Here is a 10,764-nt window from a genome sequence, read left to right as displayed (position 1 = left end):
ATGCTAAGCTACGCGCCATCCAGACGGTGTCTGTGCTCCTTCAAGGGCCAAGCGATGTGGGGAACAGGACTCTCGAAATGTCAGGAATGATGGATGCAGTGATCTCGCTCTGTGCCTCCAAAGATGTAACTCACCAGCAAATAGCAGTGGAGGCTCTCATACATGCAGCGGGGAAAGCCAAGAGGGCCTCCTTCATCACAGCCAACGGCGTGGCCCTTCTGAAAGACCTCTACAAGACCAGCGAGAACGACAGGATACGTGTGAGAGCTCTGGTGGTGAGTGCTTCCACACAGAATGTTGCTTGTGGCAAGAAAGAATCTGAAACAGGTGATTAGTTCTATATGTAGGAAAGAGTTAATCAGTACAAACTAATCTTTCAAATCCATTTGGGTCAAACTTTTTTATTAAACAAAAAGCGCATCACAGAAATAGCAATTATATTAAAACATAAAGTGTTACAATTAAAATAGAATAACAAGTTATAAAATGTAACAAATGCATTTGCACTAGGGCTGTCAAATTATTGCATTAATCTCAATTAATTAATTATAGACATTTATCGTGTTATTTTTTTTTTAATCGCATTAATCTCATTTTTGCGTCAGATTGTTATTTCTGCGTTTTTCACACCGGGAAGGGGCAATTTATCCGGCTCATACCATGGTCATTTAGGAAAAATATAAATATGAAATGAATGATCAGAACTTCAGTTCTGTTATATTTTTAAGTTTAAATTGTTTTTTTTACAAAAGCCGACTGTTTAATACACTGTTCATTGCATTGTCATGGTAACGGCTTCAGCATGCATGAACCGCGCTCTAGCCCCTTTGTTAGAAAGGTGATCGTCATTACAAGTTTTTTTTAAAAAAAAGCATCGTTTTGGAGGGGAAGTTCCCCTCTCAGTACTTGTTTTTGACCAGATGATGAAGCAAAAGTTTATTTAAAAAAAAAAAAAAAAAACTCCAACATCTAAATAGTAGAATTCCTCTGCTGTGTTTCATTTCTTCCTTCTATAGATTCCCATCTCCATCTCTTTACGCTTTATACCAGTCTTTAAAATGATCAAAGTCACCCAATAGGTTAAAGGAAACTATAAAATCCCTCTCATGTCTTTTCTTCTGTCTTGCTGTTGTGGTAAACTGTGGAATCAGGTATGTCAACAATTGAATGATGGTTTTTAACACTGGTGACTCTTAAAACAAAGTTTGTGTTCAATATTTTTTTGGATTGCTCAGAAAAGTGTTCCTAATGTTTTTTGATGTGGTAAATTAGAGCACTCTGGATCTGACCTTTTTAGTTTAGTTTTATCTTGTTATTTGTTAAAGATTTTTTTTTTTAATTACCCTTCGGTGGTGTCAAAGTAACAGTTGGAAGTCTTTTATAATAAAAAAAACATAATAAAGCCACCTTTTTAGTTTAATTTTATCCTTTACGGCACAATAATGTCAAAAACTAAAATAAAATGCCTCAAAATGAGAATTTTAACAGTAACTAGAAAAGTTGCATTACCTGCGATAATGCATGTGTGAATGCATCTTTGCTGAATGTTGTCGCTGAATATGCTGCAAACATTTGCTGAAGATGCTGTAAGGAGTTACTGTAATTGCTGAAGGAATCGCTGAAAGTAGCTTAACAAAGAATTAGCCTTAAAACCTGAGAAGGTGTCAAATTAGCCAAAAAAGATGAAATTATGCTAATATGTTAGCAAAACTCAAAGTTAGCTTAAAAAACGTTGTTAGTTATAATGTTCTCAACATGCTGAACGGTTTGATACCCATATGTCATAGGTTCAAAATTGCACAAAAAGTTGTAAGAATTTTGTGGAAAAAACAGACAATTTGTGTAAATTTGTGAACACAACCGTGTAAAAGCTTAAAATTGCTTAAATTTAACAATGTGTAGTAAAAGCATGAATTTCCTGAACATGCTGGATGTGTAAAATTGCATAACATGCTGAATTTGCTTAAAATTTGCACAAAGTTGTGTAAAATTGTGTAAAATTGTGTAAAGTTGTGTTAGATTGTGTAATTTTGTGTAACTTGCATGAATTTTAACAATGCTGGAAGTACAAGCATGAATTTCTGGACATGCTGAATGTTTTAAATTGCTTAAATTGCATAAAGTGTGTAATTTGCAGGAATTTGTAAAAAATCCTATTAGTTATAATGGGGCAGAAAAAACGCACAAATTGTGTAACTACGCAAAAACTGTAAAGTGCACAACTACTAATAATACAAGCAGTAATGTCCTTAACGAGCTGAACGTTTTGATACCAAGATTGTGTAAATCGCATAAAGTGTGCTTGAGTTTTTACGTGTCAAAAAACGTACGGAAGAAAACGTAAATGAAGAATCTCAATAGTGTGAATGCATTGAATGCATTCACACAATTATTAGATAAAAAATCAATGTGATTAAAAATAAAATAATTAGATTAATTAATTACTGGTCACGATTAATTAATCCCACAAAAAACTTAATCGCATGACAGCACTTTACACGATTGTAAAAGGGCTTTTAACAAAGCCGGGTTTTCAGTCGACACAAAACTGCTACATTTCTAAAACCATCAGGTTGTTGGCTTCAAAGTTGTGCTGCAGTCATGCTAAAATTACCATCCCACTATTTATTTATAAACTTTGAGCAGCAAAGGAAGCCTCTTTTCTTGCAAGTGTTGTAGTCTCCTGGGCTTATGCACTACCAACGTGTCAGTCAAATATTCAGGCCCTTCTCCTTATAAACATTTAAGTTAAAAATAAGACGGAAAATCGATTCTTTGCTGCACACAGGGCCAGTAAGAGACTCTGATTTTTCTTTGCAAACACCATCCATCTATTTTTTTTTTTTTAACCAGATCCACATCAACAGCACATTTGGTTAATTTTAGTGTCATGTTAGGATGATAAAAAGATAAGAGTTGTTATAACCAGGCAGTGCAGCATCATTTGTTTTTGTTTTTTGGACCTATAGTTGAGGCGCATTCCAAAAAAAAAAAAAAAAAAAACAACCTATGAAAAAATAAAGAGTTTCTATCTATAATTCATTAAAAAAATCTCTTAGTCTTTCTGAATCTTTAAAGCCACCTTTTGTGGCATGAATACACTCCCGAGGAGTTTTCATCCGATCTCAGATAAGACTAATTATTTCATGTGGGTTGTTATTGCAGGGTTTGTGCAAGCTTGGGTCAGCAGGAGGCACGGATTTCAGCATGAAGCAATTTGCAGAAGGATCCACGGGCAAACTTGCCAAGCAGTGCAGGAAGTATGTTTCCCTGCTCCAAGCCAAACCTGCAATTCATTAAAAGATCTGCTCATGTCTGACTTGTTGACATGACTGCAGTGAGGGGGACGTAGTCTTGGAGTTGGCCTCATTTTCCTCCTCTTGTTAGGTGGCTGTGTAACGAGTCTCTGCCTCCAACCTCCCGCCGCTGGTCTGTGGAAGGACTCGCTTACCTCACTTTTGATGCTGATGTAAAGGAAGACTTGGTGGAGGACAAGAACGCTCTCATGGCCATGTTTGTACTCGCAAAGGTTTGTCTAAAATGACTATAAAAGTAAGATAAGTTGCAGTATGAGCCAAAAATGAAACCTTGTTTTATTCTGTTTGTGCAGTCTGAAGATAAGACTGTTCTCTTCGCTGTGGGCTCTACATTAGTCAACTGCACTAACAGCTATGATGTGGAGAAACCAGACCCTCAGATGGTGGAGCTTGCCAAGTATGCAAAGCAGCATGTGCCTGAGGAGCATCCTAAAGTATGTTTTTACCTGAAAAATCCATTCTTGATAACCAAATTAATTATTAATCTGACTTTATAGGAGTTGTAACCAAATGTGCTTACCGTCTATGTGTCAGGATGCACCGTCATATGTGGAGAAAAGGCTGGTGAAGCTCCTTGACGCTGGTGTTGTATCTGCATTGGCCTGCATGGTTAAACAAGAGAGTCCTGCCCTCACTGAGGCTTGTAAGGAGTGCATTGCAAGGTAAGGAAACAAAACGTGTGTTTGACCTAGAATGATCTCGCTGTTTCTTAACACACGTAACGTGTTGCTGGCAGGGTGTTCTTGGCTTTGGTGGAACGGCAGGAAGACAGGGGCACCGTGGTGGCCCAAGGTGGAGGGAAAGCTCTGATTCCGCTCGCAACCGACAACACGGATGTAGGAAAAGTCAAGGCTGCTCAAGCCCTGGCAAAAATTGCCATCACATCTAATCCAGAGATTGCCTTTCCAGGAGAGAGGGTGAGAGAGGCCGATAGCAATGCAAGCAACTTACTTTGAGAAGTTTGTTTAACCTTGCTAACCACATTTTTTTTCCTCCAGATTTATGAAGTGGTGCGCCCACTTGTGAGCCTTTTGAACCTCAATTGCACCCTGCTACAGAATTTTGAAGCACTGATGGCACTCACCAACCTGGCTGGCATCAGTGAAAGACTCAGGTTGGCCACTAGGGGGAAGTCTTTCCCTGTAAAACTCTTCATATCAGTTAGTAAGAAAAAAAAATAATCAGACACTTTTGGATCCAGATATTTAAAGTATTTATTTATTGTGCATATGTGGTGCAACTTCAGTGATTACTAATGTAAAAAACACAGTATTTAGGCCATATTTAGGCTACATTTCATTTTTTTTCATTCAACAACCACTGAAGATTGTGCTACTATTCTATCATTTTTTTTACTATAAAATGCTCCACCATACCTCAGTTTTTTTTTAGAAATAATGTAATTTATAATTTATTTAAAGACTCACTCAGATGAAAATCATATTTTTTGTGTTTTTAACATGCTATTGTGGCATTTTTCTCATGATAGATGACATACATGAAGAAAATTAAGCATAAAATTGAGTTTCTGAGTATTTATTTATTCAAATAATTCTAAATCAGGAGCAGATAAAAAAAAAAATGCAGTTGGAAAATGTTTGTCAATTTGACATAGAGGAAGAAAACAACACAAGCTTTTTGTTTTTGCCTAAAAACTGCCTAATCATAGGTAAAAGACCAATAATTTTACATTTTGTACTCACTTTGTTTTATTTTTGTTTACAGACAAAAAATAATAAAAGAAAAAGCTGTACCAAAGATTGAAGGCTACATGTTTGAGGAGCACGACCTTGTCAGAGCCGCAGCAACTGAGTGCATGTGTAATTTGGTTCTAAGTACAGAGGTAACGCATAGATCATTTAAGATAAAGATTGTGGTGCAAATCTAAAGGAATACTTCAGTAATGCGATGTGCCCTCAGGTTCAGAAGCTGTACCTGGCTATAGGTAATGATCGTCTGAAGCTATTGGTGCTTTATAGTGGCGAGGACGATGAGAGGCTACGAAAAGCCGCTGCAGGAACTTTGGCCATGCTGACATCTGAACAGCCTGAGCTCTGCAAACGCATTCCTGAAACTGTATGAAAATTACTCAGAATACATTCTTACAGGCTGATGTTATAACGGACTTAATGTTTTACACTCTTAACCTCACTCTTACAGACAACTCACTGGTTGGAGATAATGCAGGCTCTGCTGCTCTGTGAAATATCTGACCTGCGGCATCGTGGAGTGGTCATCGTTCAGAACATGATCCAGGCTGATAGAGATCTGACTGAGAAGTTTATGGAGAGTGAAGCTCTAGAGATCCTCACCGTCCTTGCTAAGGGAGGAGAGGGCACATCTGACCCCGTGTCAAAGATTGCCAAGAACTGCCTGGATAAAGCAGTGGAGTATGGGCTCATCAGAAGCAGGGAGGGGAAGGAAGGAACTGAGCCCTAACAACATGGCTGCAGGGTTTGGATGTGACTCCTGGGAGTTGTAATTTACATCAAAAATGAAATTTTATTTACCACGAAATGTAATTTATGAAAGGTCTCTTTAAAAAAAATGTGATGGATGAATTTTGAGTATTATCAGGCTATCATATTGTGTTTAAAATTACAACATCCACTTAAATATTTCCCTTTTATACATTTTCTTCTATTTTGGTCTTGCTATTTTTATAATTTCAATGTTTTTTCTTCCAATATGAACTACCAAAGGCCTCACAATCACATTATGTACGTTTGTTTAAAACGTTTACTCACTTTTACTTTCACTACATTCCACTTCTTTATGTTTCGTTTGCTCTGATGACAGTTTAGATTAAAGATATGCACAGAAAAACAAAATATATGTTTGGTAACAACTGTCACATGTTTCTGTCAGCCTCTTATATGATGACATAAACCAGTCTTATTCTATTATTATATGCTATCTAATAAAGTCATACATTTGAATACATAAACACTACCTTGTTTATCTTTAATTTTACCCCACTTTAAAAAGAATATTAATAACAATTTTAATTTAACATACACTGCCTGGAACTTTAACAGCTTATTCTAAACTTGCATTTTCGTCTTCACAGCATTCTTTGTTTCTTATATATAGATTTTGTTTTTACTTTATGAACCAAAGAAATACAGGTTATATAACTTTAATTTATGTATTAGTCAATTGAAAAAGGCTAATGCTAGATTTAATTTGCCTGTTTGGGCTTTTTTCAGATTTAAAGATGGATATGACAAATATATACATAAGATTAAAAATCACAATCTAATTGTTTTTTCTCACTTTTTAATTTTAATTTAGAATTATATCTAAATATGCAATGCCCTTATTTTTTTTTGCCCTGAGCCAGCCACTGTCTCACCCTTTTAAATAAAGTTTTTTTAAACGGAAAAAAAAAGTTGTTGCTTCTACGCATGCCCAGAAGTTTTCTGCTTTCATTCAAATGAAAGCATTAGAGCCGATGCAATGCGCTGGTTTGGGTTTGGTTTTAACGCGTTTCAACAAATTCAAGCCTCCAAAAATTCCGAAAATAGCGGTCTCGACGCTGACAAGACAAGACTGAGCAGTCCGACTGAGCTGAGAGGTCACGTGAACAAAGATGGCGGCTATTTTGAGTTGACTCAAATCCGAGCGAGCTGGAGCAGGAGAGCATTTCTTCATTTGGATGGTAAATGACATCAGTCAGTTTGTGAACTCCAGATTAAGCAGTTACTTATTTATTTTTAAGAATAACACTTGTTTTTATTGTCTATCAGAGCCCGCGTGCGTGTGTTTGGAAGGTTCCGTTAACGACTCCTGCAGAGAAGTTTTAAAACGAAGTTGTGGCTGCAAAGATGTTTTCATCAGTGAGTCACAAATTACACTCGCTTTCCCGGACAGAATTGAGTGCTGGGATCTGCAGAGAAATGATGACACTCCATCATGGAGCATGGACACCCAGTCAGAGGGCTCTGGTTAGTTACATCATGTTTAAATAACAAACAGAAATACTGTTCAAAGTATTTGCTTTATTTTTTTTAAACTTTCTTGCAGCTGTCAGTTTGCCACTGGTTCCTGGTGGTTATATAGCATCCAAATCTCCATTCTTCCACTCCTTGTCACCTCACATGCAAGCCAAAAGCCTGGCTTTGGGTGGAGATCATGTCATCCTCCTCACAGCTGCTGGAGCAGTCTACACTTGGGGACAGGGAAGGTACAGCTGAAACTAGACAAACACTATTGTGTATCAGGCTACACAATAATTTGTTAATTTATTGGAATAGCAGCTTTTGATGATAAAAGATGTTGGAAACTGTGATAGTTGCTTTAATTGTTTATACGCATGCCTAAACAATCTCAGCTTAAAGTATAAATCACATTCTTACACATTTGACCAATTGAATGGACCCCCATCATGTTATTGATATAATAATATTGTGTTTAAATAAAAGTCAGCATAAATTATTTATAATTTATGTTGAAATGTATTCTAGTTAAATTGGAAATAGCATTTTAGTTATTTTGTTTTGCTATTTGTTCATGTATTGCAAGTCATATCATCTTCCCTATTTTGATCACTAATATCACACGCGGTTTTCCTCATTTGTAATGGTGTTTGTCTCTGTGTGTTTATTTAGTCATTTGTGTGCATGCCTTTATTTGACAGCCACGGTCAGTTGGGACACGGAGCACTCCTCTCTGAGGAGGAGCCCAGGACAGTGGAGGCTCTGTGGGGGATGAAGATGAGCTCTGTGTCTGCAGGAGGATGGCACTCGGTCTGCATTAGTGGTAGGTCCTTAAGGTATTGCAGTGATTAAAAAAGATATAAAAAAAAACTTAAATGCATTTGAACTTCTTAGACGCTGGAGACCTTTATGTGTGGGGCTGGAATGAAAGTGGACAACTTGGACTTCCATCACAAAACCTGAGAAAAATCTCAGAAAGGAAGGCACACCAACAAGGTTTGCAAAAAAGTAACTTTTTTTGTCCACTGTCGAATTTAAATAATAAAATGAACAGAAATCAGTTTATCAAGCTAAGAACAGCATCAGATATAAGAAAGAATAATTCATTATTTTTATATAGAAGTGCCACTTTCTAGGTTATTGAGTTTCTTTTGTTGTTATCTTAAAGTCGTTTACTTCCTTGTCTGTATTGAACAGGAGAATTGAGCCAAAACAGCAGCACATACCAGGAGGAAGTATTCATTTCAATCCAAGCATTCCCGGCTCTGTTAGACGTCACTCCATTATGTGAGGTGAAAGCAGTAGGTTGTGGCTCGCGGCACACAGCTGCAGTAACAAGTAAGTCTCTTTACAATGTATACATCGGCCTAAGATAGATGCTTGACAATCATATCCCACTATTAATTTTTTATTTCTGATTTCAGCTTCTGGAGATCTTTATACTTGGGGATGGGGTAGGTTTAACCAAACTGAAATATTAGGACCACCAATCCAATTAAACAGAAATGTAGTTTTGTTTGACTCCTCATTCTGTTGTGCTTTCAGGTGGATATGGCCAACTCGGACACCAATCCTTTAGCAGTTTAGATGAGCCCCAGCGTGTGGAGTTTTTTAGGGTGCAGCAGCTGCGAGTTGTTGGCGTGGAGTGTGGGCCCTGGAACACTTTTGCTGCAGTCACCAAAGAGGAAGGACTTGCTCCTGAACATCCCACAAAACCTCTCAATAAACATGGAGAGTAACTTTTATATCTCGTAACACAAACAAGAATTCTGACACATGAGATTTTGTATTTATTTAGTATAATAAAGATAATGGAAATTAAACACTATGTATAAACCATTTATTTACAGTCATTAAAAAAGAGCTTAATTTTTTTTCATTCTTGGATAAGTATAATTTAAGGCAGTTCTGTGAACAATCATTGGACTAACTAATACTATGTCAAAATGTAGAGAGGTGTATTTCCGTGGTCCGGTGAGGGTCTTTACAGCACAATCTTGAACGAGCTGCAGGGACAGTGAGTTATAGTAACTGTTAGAATATGCAAAATGACGCTGAGTAAACTACAATCAGTGATGATATGGATAAAAGCTTCATTCACCTGACAAAATCTGGTGATCTTGAAATGACGTGCTGAAATTCAGAGAGGTTCACAGTCCCATCCTTGTCGATGTCCGACTCTTCAAGGATCTAAAAACATGTAATGGAAGTTACATCCACAGCTTCCCAAACTTTCAAGGAGAAGAAGGCCAGATTAACTCACGTTGTCGATGAGCTGTCTCATTTCATCCGGAGTTAGGTTTGTATCATCTGTCCCACCAGTCAAGCAGTTGACCAGTTTCTCCAGATCGTGGCGACCAAGTGTCCCGTCATCATCAAAGTCTAAGAAGATTAACCTAGTTATTGCAAAATGTAAATCTTTACCAGCTTTAAATGTGTCCTATTATTTACCAAATATCCGGAATGCATAGTGAGATTTGATTTCCAGAGTTGCTGAATCACTGAAGGCACTCAAAAGATCGAGGAAGTCGTCAAAGCTGAGGCTTCCATCTTTAATGTCAGAGGTGGAGAACACCTTACAGATTCTCTCGTTGAAAGGGTTGGACTGCGACAGAAGCAAAGGTCACAACAGGTTTATTTTTTATTTACTTCCTCAACCTAAAACCTTTTAAGTCACTATGTCACACACACAAAATTAAATAAATAAAACAGTGTTTTCCTGTAATTTGCTTCTTCACCTTGAGTTCAGGCAGAGTGAGGATGAGGCTCATGGGGATTCTGCAATTTATTCGATCTATTTCCTCCTTCGGCACCAGTTCGCTAAATCTCTTGTGAGCACTGAAAGAGCACACAACAATTAACGACAAAGTTAATAAAAACTGGTAAATAATGATAATAGTACAAATTAATCTGTACTTACAGGAGAATTTCTTGTTTTGTGAGGAATGTTAGCTCCTAAAAGTGAAATAGGACTAAGTTAAAAGTGACGTGTTCATGAAACAACAACAACAAAAGGTTCCGTTTTTTTTAACCTAAGTTTAAATTAGCCAAACACATATACGGGGAAAAATGGTGATGCAAAACATAGATATTTTTTCTTCCCCTGTCAAATGAATATTTTATAGCTTTCCCCCCTCTTAGAATATTGTACTCTTCTTCCCTTGCCGTACGGTTGTTCTTAAAACAGCGCTTTCTCACTTACTTGATATTCGGATAACATTCCTTTATCAAGCTGACTGGCTGTGGCTCCCATCTTCAGCTTTAGAAACAGGAAAAAATGTCGCTTTGAGTTTAGTTTTAGTTCTAGTTTAAGTTCTAGTTTAAACTACAAAACAGCCGAAGTGAGTTTGCATTACCTACTTCCGGTCCAGCTTCCAGTCAGTACCTCCTTTATGAAACTACGTAACTGTTTCCGTGGCAACATACATGAATGAAACAAGAGAAAAGCCGCCACTGGTTACATAATTTTCAGTAGGAATTAAAAATAAATAAACATAAACATTTTTCAA

General features: G+C 37.1%; 3 protein-coding genes across 4 annotated transcripts in view; 2 read left to right on the top strand and 1 right to left on the bottom strand.

Annotated features, from left to right (window-relative positions):
• unc45a (unc-45 myosin chaperone A) overlaps nt 1-6,264 on the top strand; it is an 8,814-nt gene extending 2,550 nt beyond the window's left edge. The window contains 10 exon segments of the mRNA XM_036212480.1: nt 1-275; nt 3,166-3,260; nt 3,388-3,529; nt 3,611-3,751; nt 3,852-3,979; nt 4,054-4,234; nt 4,316-4,431; nt 5,043-5,160; nt 5,238-5,393; nt 5,478-6,264. The exon segment at nt 1-275 is cut by the window's left edge and continues 16 nt beyond it. Of these exon segments, the coding sequence (XP_036068373.1) occupies nt 1-275; nt 3,166-3,260; nt 3,388-3,529; nt 3,611-3,751; nt 3,852-3,979; nt 4,054-4,234; nt 4,316-4,431; nt 5,043-5,160; nt 5,238-5,393; nt 5,478-5,756 (1,631 nt within the window). The 3' untranslated portion in view covers nt 5,757-6,264.
• A 466-nt stretch (nt 6,265-6,730) lies between these two features.
• On the top strand, nt 6,731-9,078 carry LOC112152454 (RCC1 domain-containing protein 1). Its single transcript, XM_024282052.2, has 8 exons — nt 6,731-6,978; nt 7,067-7,264; nt 7,344-7,503; nt 7,957-8,078; nt 8,150-8,251; nt 8,453-8,593; nt 8,680-8,709; nt 8,801-9,078. The coding sequence occupies exons 1-8, from the start codon at nt 6,777-6,779 to the stop codon at nt 8,992-8,994; spliced, it is 1,149 nt and encodes a 382-aa protein (XP_024137820.1). The 5' UTR covers nt 6,731-6,776; the 3' UTR covers nt 8,995-9,078.
• Nucleotides 9,079-9,080: 2 nt separating this feature from the next.
• Nucleotides 9,081-10,723, bottom strand: LOC112152455 (calcium and integrin-binding protein 1). Of its 2 annotated transcripts, none has more exons than XM_024282053.2 (8): nt 10,612-10,723; nt 10,458-10,514; nt 10,176-10,210; nt 9,994-10,093; nt 9,707-9,860; nt 9,519-9,637; nt 9,357-9,445; nt 9,081-9,261 (listed from the first exon to the last, which is right to left on the bottom strand). In XM_024282053.2, exons 2-8 carry the CDS (start codon nt 10,506-10,508, stop codon nt 9,240-9,242), a joined length of 570 nt encoding a protein of 189 aa, XP_024137821.1. In that variant the 5' UTR covers nt 10,509-10,514; nt 10,612-10,723; the 3' UTR covers nt 9,081-9,239. The 2 variants fall into 2 exon arrangements, with proteins under 2 accessions (XP_024137821.1, XP_024137822.1); XM_024282054.2 differs by having other exon boundaries at nt 10,616-10,655.
• Nucleotides 10,724-10,764: the final 41 nt, after the last annotated feature.

The sequence above is a fragment of the Oryzias melastigma genome, linkage group LG6 (assembly GCF_002922805.2).
Source record: "Oryzias melastigma strain HK-1 linkage group LG6, ASM292280v2, whole genome shotgun sequence".
Taxonomy (NCBI): domain Eukaryota; kingdom Metazoa; phylum Chordata; class Actinopteri; order Beloniformes; family Adrianichthyidae; genus Oryzias; species Oryzias melastigma.
This window is presented reverse-complemented; position numbering and strand designations above follow the sequence as displayed.

What these genes read in the sequence shown, in the direction of transcription:
- LOC112152455 (XM_024282053.2), bottom strand. Translation starts at nt 10,508, where the DNA reads ATGGGAGCCACAGCCAGTCAGCTTGATAAAGGAATGTTATCCGAATAT. An exon ending in GAATGTTATCCGAATATCAA is followed by an intron (nt 10,211 to 10,457) that starts GTAAGTGAGAAA and finishes TTTCACTTTTAG; the next exon opens with GAGCTAACATTCCTCACAAA. An exon ending in TGAGACAGCTCATCGACAAC is followed by an intron (nt 9,446 to 9,518) that starts GTGAGTTAATCT and finishes ACATGTTTTTAG; the next exon opens with ATCCTTGAAGAGTCGGACAT.
- LOC112152454 (XM_024282052.2), top strand. Translation starts at nt 6,777, where the DNA reads ATGCGCTGGTTTGGGTTTGGTTTTAACGCGTTTCAACAAATTCAAGCC. An exon ending in TACACTTGGGGACAGGGAAG is followed by an intron (nt 7,504 to 7,956) that starts GTACAGCTGAAA and finishes TTTATTTGACAG; the next exon opens with CCACGGTCAGTTGGGACACG. An exon ending in GCACTCGGTCTGCATTAGTG is followed by an intron (nt 8,079 to 8,149) that starts GTAGGTCCTTAA and finishes TGAACTTCTTAG; the next exon opens with ACGCTGGAGACCTTTATGTG.